Genomic DNA, 23,809 nt, shown 5'->3' with positions numbered 1-23,809 from the left:
GCAATCTCTTCTATTCATTAAGTTCGTCATTCCACTTTATACTTCAATCTCAAATGCACTCCATGTGAACCAAAAGACAACTTTTAACCTACATGGAGTAAAGTGAGCATATTCACAAAATTATAATAGATGCTTAATTTACTTGCATTTTCTAATTTAATCACGATCTGAGGCAAAGTCAAGACTTCGAAAATAAAATGCCGTATATATATATGCTATGAAGTTTGAAGAGTCTTGACCATCGCCCACTAATAGCTTCGCCAGCATAATCAAGACTATTTTCATAAAATTGTCATTTGCGGAATCATATAGTTTAGCATCAACCCATAACATTTGAGCTTGAATCCAAGTAACATAGCTAACGGGTAATTGACACAAGCACAACCACAAGGAAATTGAATCCCATTCCCTAGCTTAGGTGGGGTAAACAAATACAAACTAGAGAAAAAATGCATTCTCAACCACAGAATGAACCATCATCTTCCAGCTAAAATGGTCCAAACCAATTTGACAAAGCTTGAATTCTCAGAGTATATATCAGTATGGCTAGAATCACATCCTTATAATACATTTCATCCGTTCTAAAATACTAAATATTCGAAAGACTTTAATATGTCACTATCAGTTATAAGTATTTCAGAATAAGCTTTGAATAAAGAGATACAAATATTCAAAAGTGTTTTACATGGTCCCACTAAAAGCATCGAAAAAAGTTCGACAGCTACACGAGAAATATGAAGAACAAGCATTGATGAGAAAATCACAGGAGCAAACGCAGCTGAAATTTTTTACTGTTGAGTAATGTTCTGCATAAGTTATAGCAGAAGAAAGTACATAGAAGTTTGTTCACAACCTGGGAGTTGGAAAAAATAACAAGTAAACAACTCCGTCTCAATAAATACGGAGGGCATAAAACTTCTCATCTAAAACAATGTACTTTGAATTCTACAATGTATTAGCATTACGATGCCATCGGGATTTAACTAGGTCAGATCCGAAATATAAAAAATAAAGACCTCTAGTCTATTGTTAATGAGGTCTCAATCTACTCTAAAGTGAATGCTTCTGCATCTCAATAAAAAATCATTCTGTACAGAGATAGCTAGAATTCAAAAACAATTCAAGATCCAGAATCCAAAACCTGCATAACCATATTGTTGGGTCAGCGGAAGTCGACTTTGCACTTGTTCACTTCATCTGCCGTTTACCTACAAGAAAAAATAATCTAATCACTGAGAACAAGTCATTTAAGAAAACTACTGAACTCGGAAAGAATATCCAAAATAACCCGCTTGAACAAAAAGAACTTACAATTTCGAGGTTGAGCTAACAAGCAAACCAGGAATTAGACTGGATGGTTCTTGGTAGAACCACATGAATCAACAGAGTATCCTACTTCGATTTGGGCTGATCTTCATAATAAAAGCCTTCGAAAATAATAACGATGTTTTCCAGAACGAAGAGGTTAAGACAACACAAATGTGACTTGCAGGAAGAAGCTTTTAGTTTATCATGTAGAACAAGACAAGAGGGTCAAGTTCTTTTCTCTCACGACAGTATTAGAGTTTATTGCTCACACTTTTGGGAAACCAATGTGTGCTTAGGCACTTAATCAACCAACCAACCAAAATTAATTGGCGTTATTTCTTTGATTTTAGAGTTTATTACGATTATGATTTCTTTTTTTATCATGGTAACAAGTACGCCGAAAAACTACAACTCCAGGAAAACGATTGCGCTGATCTTGAACACATCTGAACGATGTCCGTAACACTTGAAAAGTTGATTGTTGAACATGGTGATAAGTGATAACTTCTACAGAAAGCCCAACCAACCTGGGAGCAAAAAATTGGCAGTCAAATAAAAAGCAAGTAGTTTCTTAGTCTTTAGGCTCTCTACTGTTGGGTTAAGCATCACCAAGCTTAAAAGGATGAAAACTTGGAACTAACACTAATACATAAAGGGACTTAAAAGTCAAAGTTCAAACCATTTGGATCATTCTAAATAGTCTCCATAGCCATTCTGGCCATCTAGAATCTTCCTCACCCAAGGAATCCATTCTACTCCACTTTATAAACAGTAAACTTTGAAAGCCAATTTTATAATAACCTTCTGCATTAATAAAACTATATCACTCTACTAAAGAAAATTCAAGGAGTCCAATGCCCTGATGAATGACTCTTACTCTAAAATTAACCCAAATCAACGGGATACATAGATTAAGAACAAAAAAAATGACATGTGACAAAAACAGCTTTATGCTATTGAAGTATAAATGGAAGGATATTTAATGTAATGCAAAATTTTAAAAAATTAGTACCATCTAGATTCTATACTATAGAGTATATATAACTATAGAGAATGGAATGTCCTTGTTTGAAGTTTAGAAAAGATTGCACATTAAAGTACCGAGTTTGAACATTCATATACATTGAAGAAAAAGTGCAATCAAAATTAGTAGGTAACCCATGAACTTTGTACAAAAACCAGGTTCCACAGATTACTCAGGGCTTAGCCCTTCCAAATTTGAGCAAAGAAGCCAACATCCAAAATAATAAGAACTTTCTTCACCACCTTTCCCCCCTCCACACCTCCCTCTTTCTGCTCAGCCTCAAGTCATCAAATTACCAAAAACAACTGCATACATAGTACACAACCAAAAATATAAGATCTAGAAGATATTTAATCTTTTCAAGTAATTTGACCTCTATAGCACCATCAACACAAAGGAAATATAGACACATTATAAGGAGAAAAATAAAGGCCTAAAATTTGATGAAGTTACTCAGGCAATTTAGCTACATACGTTAGAAAACCAAAGAAAAGATGCACAGAATGCTGCTAACCTGACAAAAATGGCTACCCAGACCGATCCTTTGGCATATCTTTACTCAATTAACAGAAGTTGTCTGTGCAAAACTGGAAAGAGAAAAACCAATTTTAGCTGGCCTAGATCATTCACTTGAGCACATTACACATGTATTTGTGTAAATTCTCGTGTTACAAACTTAAATACACTCCAGAAATCGGAATAACAGCACAGTACCAAGTACCAACTGAACCTAAAAAGAAAGTATTTAAGTATAAGCTCCTAGCAAGGAAACACATTGCCTTTATGAGAGCGTAGAGTACCTTGAAAGATCAACATCTAATTCCTCCGTTACATCATTGTGCTTGACCTTACTCCTCCCGTGAAGCATACACAGATCCTAATCTTGTGAAATATTTTTGCAACAAGAGAGTTATTAAAACTGATTTTACATTTATCATATCCCCAAAATTTATTCCAAATATGAAAATTTAACAAAAAATTGAAATTACCATTTTCGTTACCAACAAAGATCCATAAAACTTGCCTCAGTTTTCATTTTGACAAAATCTAGCCTCACCTTGACGCTGCGTTTCTTAAATCTTTTACAATACCTAATTGCTCTAAATTTCAAAAGCAATTCTAGTTTTACTTAAAATGCTAACAAGAATAGTCTCAACTTTCATTAATCTTCTTTTGGTTAATTGGTAAATTTAAGCAATTATCTCGTATAGTTAGGTTGTTGCATCAAGAGGTCATTACTCAAACCCTCCAAAGGCCTAACATATGAGCTTTATTTTGAGCTAAACAATCAAAATAGGGATTAATCAAACACACATGAAGTTGTAATTTACTATTAAGCCTTATTCCTTAATACTAATGGTCAAATTACAATAACATAGATATAACTATCACATCCAAAAAGTGTTACTTGAATTGAAAAGATAAAAATTTCACAATTAAACGCAACAAACTTCGTCACATGTGATCATATAACCCTCCAAATACCAAGATCTATTGAATGTTTAATCAACTCGCCGTTTGGTTGTTAAATAGCCACCAACTTCAAGTAGATCGATTTTGATAGACTTTCTAAGTTGAAGTTTATACTCCTTTTTCATATTTGAAAAAAACCCAATGGAAAATATCCTTCATTTAGTAGAAAAAAGGGACAATGTAGACTAAACATTGACAAGAGATAAGCCACAAAAACTACAAGCAAGTGTAAAGGTAAAGGACTAGATGTCCCATTTTGGTCACCATAAAGGACTCCTTATGCCGCATTTTGATGTTGAACTAGAAACATTTCTTAGTTTTTAAGTCCAGTTTATTTTGTCTTGAAGTCCGCAAAAGCTAATGTACTTGCTTATAGCACATCTTCACAAATACCACGATATCGAGTGCGTGCAAAATGAAATTTAGATTAAAGAAATATCAATAGTGATAACAATCAACATTGCCACACTTTTCATTCTAATTCATTCCTTTTACTTTGGTACAGTTCCCTTTTATGGAAATGCACTTTCTTTAATTATTATCTACACATTTGCTTTCTCTTCTAATATATTCACATAATTTAAATGACTCCACCTAATTTTAAACTTTGTGTCAAATGCTATTGTTGCAATCTCTTGGGGATAGAGGGAGTAATATATAGCAGTGATAACATGTAACCTTATAATATATATCAAAATTAACATACTCACATGAAGAAACACTCGATAAAATAAGGAGCAGCGTTTAGCTGTGTTGAATAGTATACCTGTAATGAAACGAAAACAGCAGTCATTTCGAATGCCTTATATACATACTTCAGACAGCTAACCGTCTATATGAATTTCTTTTCACTATAGTACACTAGAAGCAATAAAGGATTATATCTCCCCTCTTCACTCTTATGACCATATGCAATCATGTACATATGCAGTAATATGCATGCATTATGTAAGCAATAGGTGTGCACATCCATTAGCATCTTGATGTTCCATCATCATCATCATTAACCCAATATCCCATTCAAAGACAGGGTCTGGGCGAGGGGAGGTGACGGACAATCCATACCCGTACTTCCTTGAGAGGGAGTACTAGAGGAAAGCGGTCAATTTTACCCCCAAAAGTTGAGAGCCCTGCATAGAGATGAATGTGAAGCATCTTGATGTTCCATACTCCGGCTAAATTACTTGAACCATGCATCTAACCTCAAATACAGAAGTACCCAAGTAAGATCCTAACTTCTACATGTATGACACTTGAACCCCTCAATTTTGGCAAAAATCTTGAAATAGCAGAGTCAAAACACTTGGACTCATACCTGAGTTCGACCCAAGTACCCCGAGTGGTTACTATTATTCCAATGTCTAGTACCTACCTTCTAACCTTAGTTTGACAAACATTTTAGAATTCCACAACAAAATCGCGCATATGAATGTTAACTGTATAGGAAAGAAGATAGTTCAACTACTTCAAATTTAGATGCAAGTGTTACGAATTCAAATGAACAAGACCATATAAAGACACAAGATCAAAATTTTGGATTTATGTACTCACGGGAAATTTACAAATTATTAGCCGCCTTTGATGGTCAACTGTTGAGCTTCGATAGAAAGTGGTCAAGATTATATTCTTCAGTATATTGTGATTGATCCCAGAGCTCTTCCAGACCATTAAGAATGGCTTTCAAACCTTTGCCACTTCCAGATGGCTTATTTTCATTTGAACTGCCATCAGAGCTCTTCAATTTAAAGCCTCCCTTTCTGGAGTTTTCAGCTGGTGTGAAAAGGTCAAGGAGCTGATCTGTGTTCATAGTTTTCAAGCTAGCATTGTCCGCATTGATAACAGAATTTGCAACTGATACTTTAAATTTCTGAAGGCTCATAACTTTCTCCTCTAGAGTTCCTCGCATGATGAGACGATGGACATTCACTACTTTCTTTTGACCAAGCCTGTGTGCTCTATCCATTGCCTGGAGATCTCTCATGGGATTCCAATCATGCTCCATAAAAACAAGAGTGTCCGCTGACGTCAAATTCAAACCAAGGCCGCCAACATGAGTTGTAAGTAGCAATACATCAATGGTAGGATCAGAATTAAAGGCTTTAACAATATCAAATCGTTTTTCTGTGTGAACAGATCCATCCAGTCGCAAGTACGCCACGTTCCTCATATGGGCACGGAACAGGTCTCTTTCAATTATGTCCAACAAAGCCTTGTGCTGGGCAAATATCAAAACTCTGTGCTGACCAACATTTATCATGCTTTCAGAATTTGATGTATCCACACCAATACCACACTCTTCCAAGATCTCCTGAAGAGCTATCAGTTTAGGAGAGTGGTGAAGTTTATGAAGTTCAGACAAGATGTCAGGATTTGGAAGGATATCTGACAAGATATGCCCCAGCGAATCAACAGCTTCATCACTAACTACTAGCAGTGGATGACTGCAAAGTTTGAGCAGGTACTGAAGAGCCTGGAAGATATGTGATGATGCTTTAGGTGCAACCTTTTCGTCTTTTGTCTCTTTGGAGTCATCCAACCCGACAATACTTGATATTTCCTTTTTTGCATGGGAACCTGAAAACTGCTCATATAGCTTCAACTGAACAGGGCTCAGATCACAATATCTGTCCTGGATGATTTTTTCCGGGAGATCAGATAGAACCTCATCTTTTGTTCGTCGAAGCAAGAAGGGCATCACCTGCTTGTGCAGTGCTTCCATAGCCAATGCACCTGCTTCTGCATCTTTAGCCGAACATTTAGGATCTCTTGCTGCTAACAAAGGCTTTCCATATGTAGCTTGAAATTGTCTCTCAGATCCAAGAAAACCAGGCATCAAAAAATCAAAAAGAGACCATAAATCCAATATGTTATTTTGGATTGGAGTTCCACTGAGAATAAGCCGGTTCTGTGCTTTCAACTGTTTCACAGCAGTGGTAATTTTAGATCTCGCATTTTTAATTATATGCCCCTCATCCAAAACACAGTAGTTCCATCGAAGCTGCCCAAGGAAATCAACATCTTTACGCACAACATCATATGATGTTATAATGACATTATGCTTGTTGAAGTAACTTCTAATGGCGATACGTTCCTCCGCAGAGCCAACGTATTGAAGAGTACTAGCAACAGAAGGATCAATAAACTTTTCTATCTCATATGCCCAATGACCGACAAGAGTTGAAGGGCAAACAATTAATGAAGGAGAAGGCTCTTTACCATTGTTTATGGTACGATATTCAGCAATATCTGATGCAACGATCGCAGAGGCTTGAAGCGTTTTTCCAAGCCCCATATCATCACATAAAATGCCATGCAACTTGAATCGTCTTAGGAACGCTAACCAATTAACGCCCTCCTGCTGGTATCTCCTAAGGGTAACTTTTAACTCGGTGCAAAGTTTGTAGTCATCAATACTGGAGTTATCAAGAAGCTGCTCTAAGAATTTTGCATCCTCTTTGTCTCGTAATAAGCTATCATTGATTCCAGCAGGAGGAGGAAGACCCCGAGCCAGAGGGAGAAGAGGCACCAATGCAGCAAAACTCCGTGTCACACTCTGCCTTACTGAAGCATCAGAATCACTCATGCACCTAAGAAGAGGAACAACTAACAATGGAGCATATGGGACCAGTTCCACCCCCAATCCTTGGACGAGTCGACCAATAAGCATACCTGCTCCTTGTCTAGCAGGAACAGACGCCGGATCACCTAACATAGGAACAGCATTCTCAACCACAGATGCCATCACACTCACTATCATCGACTTTGCCATTGTAGTAATACACCTGGAAGCAGCCAATCTAACAGCAACGTGGGAGTGGCGAACACATCTAAATATGCATGGGAGGAGAATAAGCAGTTTTGGCTTCAATGCATCATCTAACAGAGGGGCAACTGAGCGTACCACCTGTATATTATTAATTAAAAGCTGAGGATCCTTTACAGATTCAATTGCTACTGTAATCTTCTGCTCTTCAGCTGCAACTTCCGCTTGCAGATCAATAGGCTTTAGAACTTCTGACAGACAATCCCATAACTTGGGGATTTTGTCAAACAACAAAGCACCAAATTTTTTACACAAATGCTTCAGGGCAAGTTCAGCTCCTCGCCTGCTAATGAAACCTTCAGTTTTCGACCTGTCTTCTCCAGTAGCTGCTGGACGACCCCTGGATCTCTGATTTGAACTCATGCTTCGACATAAAAGGAGATCCTGCTCGTCAATAACTTCCATAGATGTTATCAATCCTGCTTGAGGCGTCTCAGAAGGATCCATGCAGGTTAGACTACAAAGGTTCTTGATGAGCTTTTCATTCGGACCAGGTTTACGAGCAATACAAACATCAATCAACTCAGCAAGAGCCTCAGCAGCCTTCAGTTGCAATATTTCTTCTTGTTCTCTTTTAAGTGAAGCCATCAAGGGTAGAATAATTGGATTAAGCCTTGCAGGAAGATCTGAAATCCATACAATTGCAGCAGCCATCAAAGACGAAACAGTAACATGCAAATTGCTTTGCACACATTTCAGATAGCCAGTAGTTGTCAGTAGTCGTTGTCTCGAAGACTCAACATCATCTATTACATGGTTTTCTGCAGAACTCTCCACAGAGAAGTCATAATTAGGCAGCATAACTTTTGAAGCAAAGTCTACAGCATCATCTATGCTCAAGTTTTCCAGGTCAATGTTAGTTGTCAACAAAAGATCCTTAGACAATCCACATGATCCAACAAGGTGGAACAAATGACCGGCTTCACCGCGCATTTTGGAGTATGTTCTTGAGAGCTCAGCATAAGGCAAAGGCGAATCTTTTGTCGGCAAAGAAGGATCAGTGCAGGTTAACAAATCCAACAACCATTTTTTGAACTGTTCAAAAAGAGCAGAATTAATAACCTGCGCAGCAGGTACTTCAACATTTTTCATTTCCTTAAACCAGGAAATCAGGATCATTGCCGAAATTTGACGCTGGACGCCAGATAAAGATGTAACATCTTTCCACAATGGATCAGTTATATGGTATATAGACGATTCAGGCCACTTTGACGCAAGAATTCCCAAAGCTGCCGAAACCACTACTCGTGTGCGGGTTACTGATCTTTCCGAGTCAGCACCAACAACTATCTTGAGTGAGGTAGCATCTCCAGTGTCAACTGAAATGATGCCTTTGCCAGCAGCTACATTAACAGTTCTTCCACCATAACTGTCCATCTTCACAGCCCGCATTTTTGCAGCCGTAGCAACTCGTCTCTTTTGGGATGGGGCAACTGGCCAAAACATCTTCGAAATATCTAATTCAGAGCCGTAAGGGGTAGTTGCTAACTCCAACCATGAAGAAATATGGGATCTAGCAGCAGCTACTAGATCTGAAACAGGACAATGAAGCAATATTCTCCACACTCTCTCACTACACAGCAATATATCATCATTTGACTCCAGCAGTAGATTCTGGAAGACAATTCGAAGTGTATCACCTAAAATTGAGGAAGGCCAAAAGGAATTAGCAGAAGGCTCGGATGTGTGTTTTCTATATCGAGCTTCTAATAGTCTTTCTAGTGTTCTTATGGCCGAATAACGGACTGATGTGATAGTATGCCTCATAAATGGCCATAACCGTGGAGCAAGAGCTGATAGCATATAAGGATTTTCTTTTCGTGCTGGTGCCTCTACGTCATCTCTAAAAGATAGAACTTCATTCAGATCAAGTTCCTGAGAACTCCCCAGAGTCAAAGTGTCGAGCATATTTCCAGTCATCCCTGCATGAGTATAAATTTCTGCCAGAAGATTCATCACACTACTGGTGGAAGGGCTAAGATCATCAAGATCAAGCAAGATATCCCACAATAACATTACAATTGGATGCAACAGCTGATCCATATTAGAAACAATAGTAGAAGCAGCGGGTATAAGAGCATCAGCAGCAACTGCTCGAACATCATCATCAGGGTCCTCTAGTCCAGACTTGCAAGCAGGTAGAACAAACCCAAGCAAATCAGATAGCATCTCCTGCCGCACAGCAATAAGATATTTAATACCTAACAGGCTGCCATGACGAATTTCCCATTCGGGTCTCATCTGCATTTGCAATAAAATGTTCATAGTTTCACGCACTAACTCAGGAGCCATGTACTTGAGCACAGCACCTAATGCTTGCGCACAAGTTTCCCTCACCGGAGCAACAACTTGGTCTGAGACATAATCTCCAAAACGATCCAGTGACAGTACACATAGGAAGCAGATAGCACAGTCTTGCAGAAACTCACAATTTCTAAGCCACGAATTTCTAACTGATCCAGCCAAGTTCATGAGATCAGGGTTTCTACCAAGATTCTCAACCACATCAACCTTCCCAGCAAAACCCTTCTTCTCCGTAACATCAACTGAACCTATCAGAGGTGAACCACCTCCTTCAGTCAAACTCTTCGCCTGTAAAACATCAGATTCAGAATTCATTATTACAGAGCCGATATTAGCTTCTGGCACAAACTGGCTGGAACCAGTTTCTCCATTTTGCTCCACCTTACAACCTATTTGCACAGTAACTGGTTGTGTAACTTCAACCTTCACCCTTTTTGAACCCTCTATACACCTATCCTCCTGAACATCCAAATTCAAGTCAATTCCTCTGTCTCTCTTCACAGATAAATTAGCCTTCTCACTCACACTCCCCAATACATGACCACCACTGTGGGAGCTCGAATCAGTCATCGATACACCAGCATACGAACCCTGATATGTCAAAATTTCCCTCAAAGCCATAATACTCCCATGACGAACCTCCCAAATAGGATCAAACATATCAACAAGAAGCTGTTCAACAAAGCCATGAAACGGCCAATGTCCATCTCCCTCATGCTCCACACCATCCTCATCCGTCGCAGAATCCACTAATCCTTTCCCTAAATCCGAACCACCACCACCACCACTTGAAGGGGGTGCTATCGCTTTCTGCATCCCAGCATTCACCCCAGACCGAACATCACCAGAATTAACCTTCGCCTTTCTCTTCAAAAGATTCAATTCTCTAGCACTTGGTCTCTGAGACCTGAACACACGAAAATCACCCCTTTTCTTGCTTAAATCAATACCACCAGAACTAAAATTTCTACCTGATTCCGACGGAAACATTACAAGATCCTCATCTCTAATCATATCATTCATATCCATAAACTGTTCACACACATCAAGTCCTAATCTCCTACGTAAATTCCTTTTTTGTCTAGCCAATCTTTCTTTAGAATTATTTCCATTATTATCATCTTTAATGTCATATTCCTGTCCCCCGGATGCCAACAAGACCCCGAATTCCAACACTTTATTTATATCAAAACTACGAAACGACGAAATACTTGCCTCATTTCTCAGCTGTCGACACAAATCCAATCCAATCTTTTTCCTCGCAATATCAACCAACTCATCAATAGAAATCTTCCTTGAATTCTCCGCAATCGAACCAATAGCTTTCGCCGCAGCAACACGCGTATCCCAATTCCTACTTCTCAAATACTGTGAAACCTTCCTCAGCAATGGATTCAATTCCTGAGGATGAGATTTCGCGATACCCCCGATTTGCCTCGCTGCCGCGAACCGAGTTTGTTGAGTTGACCCGGTGTCGAGGAGCGTAAGAAGACGATTGAGCCGCGAAGATGATTGCTGATGTTGTTGTTGAGGTTGCGGAGATTGCTGCGCCATGACACATTACAGAATTGATTTGAAGAGAGAAAGATTGAAACACCAATTGATAAAAAAGGGGAAATTTAGGGTTTATGAAGATGAAATTAGGGATCTGAAAAAGGCAAAAATAAGCCGGAAAATGGAAAACGAAAAACATTGGGGAGTATATATAGAGAGAGAAAGGGAAATGAGGGTTTGAAGGAAGAAGAGGGAGCTATGTATCCCTCATTTTCTCTTGTTGATCGAGGATTTCCTCAATACTACAAACGCCCCATTGTGGGACCCATATTTATCTATTAATTTATTTATTTTTTATTATTATTTTTAAATTTTTTAGTTTGTTTCCATTTTTTTAATTTTACTATTTAGAGATTGTGATTTATTTAATGTAGTATATGCCTAATGATTTTAGGTTGCCCATTCCATACAAATTTGTAGTAGTTATATTGATTTTAAGGTTTTCTGTTATGTTTAGGTTTTGGACCATAAACTTTATTTTGCTATTTATCTATTTTATTTACAATCCTTGAGTGAAGATTTTAAATCACACAAAATACTTTTGTAAAATACACAAAATACATCTAATCATCGTATAGTGTTTGATAAAAAAACAAATAACAATGCAAATTGAAAACATAAATGCCCTCTTGAAAAATACTATTTTTATTCTCTAATGTTCTTTTTATTTAATATATTTCACCTTAAGAAGAGAGAGAAATTTAATTAATGTTTTTGACATATATTTAAAAGATAAAATATTAGATTCGTCTTAATGTATATTTTTTTATGTATTTTTTATAATTTTTAATCATATGCATTTAAAAATATTAAAGTTTAAAAATTGCATTTAAAACTGTACAAAAAGTAAATAAAAGGAAAAAAACGGAGGGAGTAACATCTAATATCTGAACACAAGTAAACATCCTCATGATTTGCCGAGAAAAAAAAGTAACATTTGTTGTTTATTCTTTACATTGTAGTTATACTTGGAGTTTCTTTGTGTTAGCCTGAAATAAAGGATAATTTTTTGTGAGAAAAGGGAGAATTTTTTTTTAATTTCATACTAAATTGATTCCAACAACTAACCAAAATTGATTTGAAATAATTCATGAGACCTAAATTAAAATTTCTACAAATTTGTTAGAAAAATAAATTAACTCTAGACAAAATATTTCAAGGATTAAGAAGATAATGTTGATATGTATATGAGATGAGATCATAAATGGTTCAACAATTTGTAGATAATGTTGGATCCACTCAATCTTTTAGATCGTTAATATGCGTTGGTGTTACAAATATTTTTGTATGTTGGATTTGACTATTGTCATTTCGCCAGAAAGTTTAATGATATATTTATCAACATCATCATAATGAATAAGCAATTACTCTTGTGACTTGTGAGAGACCGTTTCAAGTAAGACGACATCAAATTTATAGATATAATATTAAGTTATTTAATTTATGTAGGAGACATTTCTTAAAAGTGAACTAGAGGAATTAAAACTACCGTCTAATCGGTTGGAAAAATTTTGAAAAAATAATTTATCAAGCAACCAAATTCCGAACAGAAGCTACACTCGCAACAAAAGCAGGCCATCCAATTAAAAAAAGATTGTGGGCTGTCTGATAGTAAGAGGTCCATTTTGTATTTGAGTGGACGCCTTAAAGCCCATTGATGAAAAAAATAATTTTCTTAAAATAAAAATTTTCAAAATTTCAATTCTTAAAAAAAGAAATTTCTTGTCCTCATTTAAGGTCTAGTTTGTTCGCTGTTACGACAGTGCACAAGAGAAAAAAAATTATTACGACTTTGTTCGTTGTTACAAATTGCAAACAAAAGGGAAACTATGTAATAACGTTAGAAAAGACAAAAAAAATATTTGTTGTTGATAACAGCGTACACTATTTGTTTATTTTTGTCCTTTTAAACACCATGACATTATCTTATTACCTGTTTAATAACAAATAAAGTCGTGGCAAATTTTTTTTCTCTTGTTCACTGTTGTCTGTTAGTAACAACGAACAAACCCGACCTTAAACTCGGACATGAAGGTATTTATTTTAGAAATTAAATTTTTTACAAAATTCATTTTATTCAATTATTGCCTAATAAAAAGGAAGACCGAGGGCTGGTCTGCTACTAAGCCACCCAATTCTGTTTGTATCTGGTCTGCAGCGAACATACTGAAGAGCCCACGGTTGCTACCCCTTTTGTAATCGAGCAACTCTTATGAAAAGTGCAAATTTCAGCTCGTCTTATATGAGATTGTATATTATGAGAAGGGTTTAAATAATCATCTTAATATGAGATTGTATATTATGAGAAGGGTTTAAATAATCATCTTATTTTTATAATTGATTATTCTAAGATTACAAGTGATCACTTTAAATTTATAACTTGTAAGTTATAAATGATCACTTTAACTTTAAGACTATAAAAAATAATCACATTAAAATAATAAGTGATTACTTTAAGATTATAAGTGATCAATATATCATGTTAATCAATAAATATGGTATGACTGAGTGACCGTCTCATTTGAGAATTTGGGGACAAAATCAAAGTGATTCATCATGATTATCACCATCGTACTCGATGTATCTTGCTCAAAGAAATCTATAACACGGGTTTAGGGAAGAAAAAAAAACGACTACTCATACCTATAAAAGAAGATACGGCCAAATAGTCCCTCGGTTTAAAAATAATCCCCATAAGGTGACTTCTAATCTATTAAATTGGGTGTTTTAGTATTGAAAGCGTCAAATTCAACATTAAACAACAAAAAGTAAAAATTTTAACAAAAAAATAATTCTTTTATCAATTTAGTTGGACAATCTAGCTCACCACAGTCCTAAATAACAATCAACCGATAGTTTATGTTTGTATACTCACGGCTGCCAACTTGCCATTATAGCCCAATTGGATACGGAGAAATACTCCTTTAAACTTGCTATAATTTTTACTTTTGTCCATCCTACTTAAACTACTATGATTTTTTTACTTCGTTTAATTCTCATCAGCAAAACTTTTTTTCTTTTTTATTTCCATTTATATAATTTAAATTCCTAATTTATATTAGTCATCTAATTGTATAGCAAACTCAAGAAAATATAAAAGTGTATTTATAAGTAAAATAAGAACAACAATATATTTAAAATAGTAAATATAAAAATAAAATAAAAAATAAAATTATTCACAGCGTGATTTAGTGATAGTACTAAATTTTATGTTATAATAGCTAGGTAATATATCCTCTTTAACAAATTCTCCAGGGCGTTCGTTTGCAAAATTCTTCAAACACTCTAAATTAAATTTAACATTTATTTATCTATCCAATCAACAAATATTTTAGTTAAAAGATGATTATATCGACTGAAAATTAAAGATGTTTCCTCTATTTGAATGAAAAATTAAACTAGTTGATATAAAATGTCAAGATCTAACATTGATAGATAATATGGATATTCATCTTTTAAGATGACAATTTAATATGGATATTGTTAACGAATGCTATTGGGTATTTGTTAATAAGCATATATAACTTAATATAACATAAAATTTTACAAATATCACTAAATTATCATAATTATTAGGATCGGGATTCTACTTAAGATCGTTGAAGGGATAGGATCGAAATCGATAGAATCGAATCGTAAGATCGTGTGATCCTACAAATATGCATTAATGTGCTTTAGATTATTAATTATCAATTATATTTGTTCTCTTTTTAAGTTTTATAGAAACTTGTTTGACTTCATCTATAAAATTTTGATAAAAATAATTTTAATGATTATTTTTAAACTGCGAATCAAGAAAAATTTAAATTTTATAAAGATATTAATATAATTATTTTAAATATATATTTATACGTAAGTGAAATCTTTATTATATGAAGATATTTCACAATTCTAACTGCCGAATTAGGATCGGATCGTTGGATCGTAGAATCGTTATTATCCTACCACCTAAATTCTTGAGCTAAGTAGGATCGCACAATTCTACTACATTAAGATTCTACCTACAATTCGGATCGATCACTTACTTTTGAATCGTAAGATCATAGAATCGTAGATCAGAATCGGGATTCTAATAACCATGTAAATTATACTTTAAATATATTATAGGAAAAATTATCTAGAATATCCAACCTATTCGTGATTTTCTTAGAAGAATCATAAAGTAAACCCGGTAACCGGATGACTTGCTATAGCGAGTTTTTTTTAAAAAAAGATAAATTAAAATAAAATGTCGGAAAATATTTAAAAAATGTTTAAAAATTTTGATTTTTTTATTATTTAGAAATTTTTATGTAAATTTTTAATTTTTCTCTAATTTTAAATTAATTTTCAATTTACTTTTTTATTGAATTACCTACTATAGTAGGTCATCAGGTTCCCAAGTTTACTCTAGGCAAATACCCAAGTTGGGATTATTCATGATTAATTAATAGGTGGAATTATTATACGAAAATCATACAAAAATTGAATTATTCTAGATGATTTTTCATATATTATATTATTTCTATCTTTTAATTTGTTTTCTAATATAGTATTTTAAATATGTAATTGTCCTTTTTAACAAACGGTCAACAAACTAGAACGTTAGTTAACTTTTTTCCATTTAATATTAATATTTATGTAGTGATGGCTAGTAGGCAGACTTTTATTTGTTTTTTCTTCTTTTTTTCCATTTAATATTAATCTTTCTATATTGGCTCATGCCATTTATTTCTTTATTTGTCAAGATTATATTACTATATTGTGTCATTAATTAGATTTGAAAAACTACAAATGTCATGGATGATATCATGAATGGTTTGACTTGAGTGTACAATTGATGTGTGCATTTAATGTGAGTATATTAAGTTGAGTCTTGATGATTGTGGTTTATAATGGTGATTAGAAGTATGAATTAATGAGGTAATGAAGTGTGAGTTATATTCATGAGAGTTATGAGACTTAATGAAGAAGTGCAAATGTTTAATTCAAGATGTTTTACTATGCAAGTCGAGCAATGCTGTCAGAAGCCCTCTGAAGTGCCGTTCGATCAGCTCGCTCGATCGAGCGAGCTTCATGGTGGGTCGAGCGAGCAGACAGAACGTAACCAAAAACTTCCTGTAGCCCGCTCGACCGAGCGAGCCCCTGTTTTGGTCGAGCGATGTTTCTGATACTCCTAGGATGCTGTTTTTGACTTTTCAAGTACCTGGGGCTGTTTTATTATCATTTATTCATAGCTTTAATGTACTTAATGGTACTTAGTGTGATATCTTTTATAAATAGAGAGCTCTCATACACACATAAAACACATCAAACACAACCCCTAAGCCAAAAACATAGTCTATTGATTTTATCTTTTACTCAATTGTAATACTTCACTTGTAAGAATATTTTATACTCCTTTGATATAATATAAACAGAAACTACACACGATGGAGGACGTAACCATCATTGGGTGAACCTCCTTAAATTTTTGTTTCTCTTTGCAAGTTTTACATTTTCAAACATTGTTTAGTTCATTGTTTTTGTATCGTTCATCAAAGTTCTTAGCTTTATATCGATCTTGGCAATTATTTCAACAAATTACGTTATTATCATCTCAATTAAATAAAGTCAGTAGTCGAAGATTCAAAATATATATTGTATCAAATCTTAAAGTCCTTTAAGTATTTTTTTTTGATGTAGTGAAGGTATAACTTAATTTTTAATTTGCATACTTATTCGATTTAATTATTTAATATTTAAATATTACACTTTAAAAATTATTAATCCATCACTAATTACTCTTTTGAAGATCTGTTCTCTTTCTTCGATCGTTCTCTATTTTGGATTGTATTTTGAGAACCGGTAATAATATTAAATATATTATTTTGGTTTTTTTAACACAACTATAATTCTCTATTTTATGTTAGAATTGATTGTGAAAAGTGTAGCTATCAAAAAAAAATACTCCATAAATAATTTAATTCATCAAGTAAATCATGATTAGGAGCAATAATTAATAAACAAATAAGAGTATTACTTCTATTTTATTTGTCACGTACAGTCTCACAAAATAATAATGGGGACCATACACGAGATTTGCTAAATATCTGTCCACAATAATTAGCGATCGGCGGTGCAAATTGCAAAATTTTAATTTTATGGCAGCTTAGCAGCCAAGAGGCTCAAGCCTCCGGGTTGTTTGACTATGACAGTTTAAAATGTTGATTTATTTAATTAGTTGAAAATATTGAATATTTTTATTGGCTTTTAAACTAATTGAATTAATTAATTAATTATATAATTCAGTTTTTTTTGAAAAATATTTGGTAAAGTTAAATATTAGTTGTTGGTTATTTATAAGAAAAAAGTAAACTAGTCAAAAGCCAATAAAAAGAACTAATATAAAAGCCATTATCAAATACTCATTTCATATTCAACTTTCACTACAAGAAACGTAAAAATAACGACGACCAAAAAGAGACAAATAAATATTTATCGCCTTTTTAATAAATAGCGATTACCTGAAAGGTCGACACAACTTAGAAACAAAAAAACTTTTCGTACTTCCAAATGTCAAGAAAAACAAATTTAAAAAGTATAAAAGCATTTTCAAAATTCAAAATATAGCAAATTCATTAAATAACATAAGATAAAGTATGTATGGATCAAATTCCGGATGTGAGCCATTTTCACTAGTTGCATCAGTTCAAGCTTACTAAGGCCGCCTAGTGTATAGTGAGTTTGTGATACTATAAATGTTGTGACACTTCCTTTCTTTTATTTAATTCCATGTATACCAAAACACAAATATTACCAATGGCCACATTTTCTCCCTCAACTAGCACTACTACAACCAATAACAATTTCTCCTCCATCCCAATAAACCCTATTTTATCAAAATCCTTTCGATTTCCATCCTACATATTAACCCAATCTCAAAATATTACACCTAAAATGTTATGCGATGCAACAAAAAACAACGACCCCCATTCTAAATTAGATAGAAGGAGTGTACTTATTGGGCTTGGTGGTCTATGTGGGGCGACTACCACTTTTTGTGGTACGTACCCCACATTAGCTGCACCAACCGCACCGGATGCTACCCAATGTGGGCCATCCAAATTAGATAATGGAAAACCCTTAGATTGTTGCCCACCAAAACCATCACAATTTGTAGAGTTTAAACTTCCTAAAACCAATTCTAATGAATTAAGGATTCGTCCGGCAGCCCATTTAGTCGATGACAAATACTTAGAGAAGTATTCAAAAGCCCTTGCCTTAATGAAAGCTCTTCCTGAGACTGATCCTCGTAGTCATATCCAACAAGCTAACGTGCATTGTGCTTATTGTAATGGTGGATACCATCAAGTCGGGTTACCGGATCTGGATCTTCAGGTCCATGGATCTTGGTTATTTTTTCCATTTCACAGGGCTTACCTTTATTTCTATGAAAAAATCTTAGGAAAATTGATTGATGACCCCACATTTGCTATTCCATATTGGAATTGGGATCATCCAGATGGGATGACTTTGCCTTCTCTTTATAATAACCAAAATTCTCCTTTCTTTGATGGGTTACGAAACCCGACCCATCTTCCTCCAATGGTCACGGATCTCAGCTATGATGGACCGGGTCTAGATAACAACTTACCGAAAGACGATCAAATCGCTCTAAATCTTTCCGTGATGTATCGTCAAATGGTTTCCAATGCAAAAAAACCGAGTTTGTTTATGGGAAATCCATATCGAGCTGGTGATAAACCAAATCCGGGTGCTGGATCCTTAGAGAACCAACCACATGCCACGGTCCATAACTGGACGGGTAACCCAAGTAATCCCATGTGGGAGGATATGGGTAACTTCTACTCAGCAGGACGAGATCCAATTTTCTATGCACATCATGCTAATGTGGATAGGACATGGTCTATTTGGAGAAACTTGTCCAAAAAAAATAAGGATTTTAAAGAAAAAGATTTTTTAAATTCCTTTTATTATTTCTATAATGAAAATGCTGAACCTGTTAAAATCTATGTGCGAGATTGTTTAGATACAAAAAAACTAGGTTATGATTATCAACCAATGGATTTGCCCTGGCTTAAATCCAAACCCAAACCGAAACAAACAAAAACAAAAAAATCTTTGAAAAGGATAACCTCAACAGAAAAAAAAGTTTCGGCAGAGGAAGTCAACGTACCAACATTGACTTATCCAAAAACCCTAGACCATATTATAAGAACGTACTTAAAAAGGCCAAAAAAATCGAGGAGTTTAGAAGAGAAAGAGGCAGAAGAAGAGATTTTGGTAATCGATATTGAGGTTAAAAAAGATGTTTACTCAAAATTCGATGTGTACGTAAATGACAAAGATGAATATCCTACTAAGGAGAATCGTGTTAGGACGGAATATGCTGGAAGTTTCGTGAATGTTCCACATAAACATAAGCATGGTGGGAAAGAAGCGGAATTGTTGAAGACTAGTTTAAAATTAGGGTTAACTGATCTTATTGAAGATTTGGGTGCTGATGATGATGAAGGAATCGATGTTATTTTTGTTCCGCGTACAGGATGTGATTCTATGGTTATTAAGGATGTAAGGATTGAGTTTCTTTCTGATTAAGTTCTAAAAAAAATTGTTTATGATTAGTAAAAATATTTACTCTAATGAGAGACTGTATTATTATTATTTTTTTTTAATATTTATTTGCTTGAATTGGTATCCATGTTATTGGAATATGTCATGCTAGACAAAAATAGTTGTCTTTTTAAGTGATGGATTTTAAGTTTTTACATTGTTAAATGCTCTATTTGTTTTATTGAGTTTATCTTTATCGCTACTTTAAATTTATGTATTGATGTTAACACTTGGTCTTTTTATTCATTTTAACTCAACTATTTAATTATATCAAATGCTTAATAATCGGATATACACTTAGATACTTTTTGACTCAACTATCTATGTATGTTATTACTTATTATACCTTTCATTTTCACTAAACTACTTATGTCTAATGCTTAATAGTCGGACATACAATTAAACTCTTTATTTTTAAACAAATTTTTACATAGTTTAGTCGAGTCGAACATCCGAATAGGTATGCATGCCGGATAGAAGTTTCTGAATTTAGGTAGCAGAGATAATTTACTATAATTTTTATTTTTGACTATCTAAATGAATTTGCTACAATTCACTCGCTAAAAGTAATCAAGTACACTAAGGAGGTGTTTAGTATGAGAAATGTAAATGTAATGGAAAGGGAATGGATAGAGAAGAGTAAGGATAACGATAAGCGTTATCATTAATGAGTGTTTGGTATGAAGAACAGTAACAGGATTGAAAAAACACGAATAAACACCTCAATTTATTTTCGGTAACCAGTCTAAGCACCCTCACATCAACCTCCCCACAACACAACCTCTTAATCTCCCACCATTACTCAACCACAACATACCACTACAATAATTGAAGTAAAAGACACATTTCTTCTTTTACAATTTTGTCCCAGGAATTCATCTTTGAATTTCAGTTGATGGATTTCAATTGTAACATATTAATTTGAATTTTAATTTTTAATAGCTTCTGTCAATTCAATACAATTGTCATACCTTATCCTAAATTGAATTAACATCCTCTTTTTATAACATACTCATCAAATTCTTCAAAATCAGAGAAGAAAGAAGTTGGATTTCATTTTCAATTGGCCAAAGTAGCAAAGAGATAGATATGATTGGCTTCAACAATGGTGGTGACATCAAGAACAAGCAAACAAAAGTTGTTGTATGGTTGCAGTCTGTGTTCGATGATGGAGGATGGAGAATTAAATGCTAGAAGGTTGTTTGTTGTGTTGTATAAGAGAGAAACTGAAGATTCAAAATCAAGGAAGCTAATAACAAATCTATTTCTCCTCATAACTGTGCAGTAACAATCTAAGGGTAATTGTTACTCTACTATAACGGAATCGGTTAACAATAATACAAACCAAACAAACTTTAATGGATTGCCTTAAGCGAATCCGTTTCTAACTCCTTAATTTTCTATACCAAACACCTTCTAAGTGTATTTTTTTGGCTTTTATTTACGTGGGGATGTGGTCCTTCATCTGAGGGAGGAATGGTTCAAGTGCCACAACATAAAATTAAGAAATTGTTGAGAAATATATAAGTGATTCAACTATAAATGAGTATGATGCCTATAATAAATCCATGCATACTCAATCTAAAGCGCATAATATTATACTGGATCATTCATGACTGATGGACCCAACAAAAATTACCATCCCTTGTCTTTCTAATAGTTATATTATTTCTATAATTTATTTTTAAAGAAACGTAGGATTGTATTATTTTACTTTTTCCGTCCCACTATACTTGCTACATTTAACTTTTTACGCAACCTAATATGTTTTTTTGATCAATTATATATTGAATTATGCATGTCTAAAAATTACAAAAATTACTACTGTGAAAGTATGAGATTAGACGATTTAAATAACATCTCACTTGACTATATTTTTTCTTACGCATTAGTCATAATATATAAAATAAGCATGAAAGATGAATAGTGCCAAAAGCTTATGTAGCGAGTAATTTCAAAACGGAGAAAGTATATTGTTACTATACATTTATATGATCAAACCCCAAATAAGATATTTACAAGCAAGTACTCACTCCATTTCAATGACTTTGTCTCATTTGGGTACAAAGTTTAAGAAAGTGGAGGGGACTAATATAAAGTAGTACATAATTTGTTAAATTATTAGTAAAGGACAAGAAAAGGAAAAAGGACCACTTAAAAGTAAGGTAAAATAAGAGTAATATTGTAAAAATAACCTAATAATTAAAAAAATGGGATAATATAAGTGAAATGAACAAATAAAAATTTAGGACAAAGTCATTAAAATGAAAAGAGTAATAAAATTCAACTTATTCTTCAAAATCTATACCACAAAAGAAAAACTAACATACTAGAAATTTAACCATTATTTTACATCCATACATATTTTAGTAACTCTTGAATAGTTCTAGAGTTCTAGTCGTATAAGATCATCATCATCAATTTAATATTTCGCTTGAAAATAAGGTTTGAATGAAGAAATTTAATAGTTAATTTAGATCATACCTGTACCCTTTGAAAGAGAGTGATAGAGAAATGCGGTCAGTTAAAGTTGTTAAAATCGGGATTCTTCTTAGAATCGTTACAGAGGTAGAATCAGATCGGTAGAATCGGAGCGTAGAATCGTACGATTCTACAAATAAACTTAAATATATTTAAATATCTAGTATCTTATCCTTTTATCCATTTCAAAAGTCTAAATTTATGAATTGAAGTTTCTTTGACTTTATTTTTAAGAATGTAAAGAAAACTTTTTAATAATTAGTTTAAATCTTTATACCAATTAAGTAATTTATTTTTTTAATAGTTTTCATGATATAACATTTGAAATTTATTTATATATGTGAAAGGGATTAGAGAAAGATTGTACATAAGAAAATTTATTTAACGATACTAAATTAGTAGAATCGGATCGTTAAATCGTGGGATCGTGTTATGATTCTACCTCTAAAAATATTATTCCAACTAAAATCGTAAGATTCTACAACTTCAAGATTCGACCTACGATTTAAATCGTTAACATGTTTTTGGATCATAAAATTGTAAAATCGTGGATCAGAATCGCGATTTTAACAACAATGCGGTGAGTTATACAAAACATCAAGAAGCAAATTCAATCTTAGCTTGATACCCTTAATAACAACATTATCAATCCCAGATTTAGGAATCAAACTTACTATAACGTCATCATCATCATCATCAGCTCCTAAATCTTCAATCAATTCACTCAAACCCAACTTCAAAGAAGTCATCATCATCTTATGATCATCATGATGATCATTATCATTGATTCTATGACTATGATGATGATGAGGAACATTTACAAAACTCCCAGCATACTCAGTTTTGACTTGATTTTCCTTAGAAGGAACTTTATCATCTTCATCATTTATATAAACATCAAACTTTACATATTCATCACATCTTTGAATCTCAACATCTATTATCAATATTTCTTCTTGATCATGATCATGATCTTTTTGATCAGTTTTTTTTGGTCTGCTCACGTTTGTGCGTACCACTTTGTTCAATTGTGTTGGGAATTCCATTTTTTTTTGGTAGACCGGAGAATTGCTACACATTATTGGGACAAAAAATTTATCCTACCTGCATATATGTAATGAAAATGAAATAATGATACACTAGGCTAACACACCATTCTTAAAATTTCCATGTGTTTATTAGATGGAATTGGATTTTGTATTTGGGTGTGTTGTTGGATTAATCTCGAGGCAAATGAATGTTAATGT

General features: G+C 33.9%; 3 protein-coding genes across 8 annotated transcripts; 1 reads left to right on the top strand and 2 right to left on the bottom strand.

Moving 5' to 3' along the window:
- Positions 1-748: 748 nt before the first annotated feature.
- On the bottom strand, positions 749-11,748 carry LOC130823562 (TATA-binding protein-associated factor BTAF1). 6 transcript variants are annotated; one of them, XM_057688212.1, is made up of 7 exons: positions 5,357-11,704; positions 4,516-4,571; positions 3,133-3,214; positions 2,847-2,919; positions 1,312-1,835; positions 1,142-1,208; positions 749-853 (listed from the first exon to the last, which is right to left on the bottom strand). In XM_057688212.1, the coding sequence occupies exon 1, from the start codon at positions 11,484-11,486 to the stop codon at positions 5,391-5,393; it is 6,096 nt and encodes a 2,031-aa protein (XP_057544195.1). In that variant the 5' UTR covers positions 11,487-11,704; the 3' UTR covers positions 749-853; positions 1,142-1,208; positions 1,312-1,835; positions 2,847-2,919; positions 3,133-3,214; positions 4,516-4,571; positions 5,357-5,390. The 6 variants fall into 6 exon arrangements, with proteins under 6 accessions (XP_057544195.1, XP_057544193.1, XP_057544194.1 ...); XM_057688210.1 differs by having other exon boundaries at positions 749-1,208; positions 5,357-11,748; XM_057688211.1 differs by having other exon boundaries at positions 749-1,208; positions 3,133-3,209; positions 5,357-11,748.
- Positions 11,749-18,219: 6,471 nt separating this feature from the next.
- Positions 18,220-20,294, top strand: LOC130823561 (polyphenol oxidase, chloroplastic-like). Its single transcript, XM_057688208.1, has one exon. The coding sequence runs from the start codon at positions 18,240-18,242 to the stop codon at positions 20,064-20,066; it is 1,827 nt and encodes a 608-aa protein (XP_057544191.1). The 5' UTR covers positions 18,220-18,239; the 3' UTR covers positions 20,067-20,294.
- A 2,625-nt stretch (positions 20,295-22,919) lies between these two features.
- Positions 22,920-23,809, bottom strand: LOC130823560 (polyphenol oxidase, chloroplastic-like). The gene has a single exon (XM_057688207.1). The coding sequence runs from the start codon at positions 23,639-23,641 to the stop codon at positions 23,129-23,131; it is 513 nt and encodes a 170-aa protein (XP_057544190.1). The 5' UTR covers positions 23,642-23,809; the 3' UTR covers positions 22,920-23,128.

The sequence above is a fragment of the Amaranthus tricolor genome, chromosome 9 (genome assembly GCF_026212465.1).
Source record: "Amaranthus tricolor cultivar Red isolate AtriRed21 chromosome 9, ASM2621246v1, whole genome shotgun sequence".
NCBI lineage: Eukaryota > Viridiplantae > Streptophyta > Magnoliopsida > Caryophyllales > Amaranthaceae > Amaranthus > Amaranthus tricolor.
The sequence above is the reverse complement of the archived record's forward strand: the minus strand, read 5'-3'. Positions and strand labels throughout refer to the sequence as shown.

Coding starts and splice junctions, on each gene's coding strand:
- LOC130823562 (XM_057688210.1), bottom strand. CDS start 11,486: ATGGCGCAGCAATCTCCGCAACCTCAACAACAACATCAGCAATCATCT.
- LOC130823561 (XM_057688208.1), top strand. CDS start 18,240: ATGTATACCAAAACACAAATATTACCAATGGCCACATTTTCTCCCTCA.
- LOC130823560 (XM_057688207.1), bottom strand. CDS start 23,641: ATGTGTAGCAATTCTCCGGTCTACCAAAAAAAAATGGAATTCCCAACA.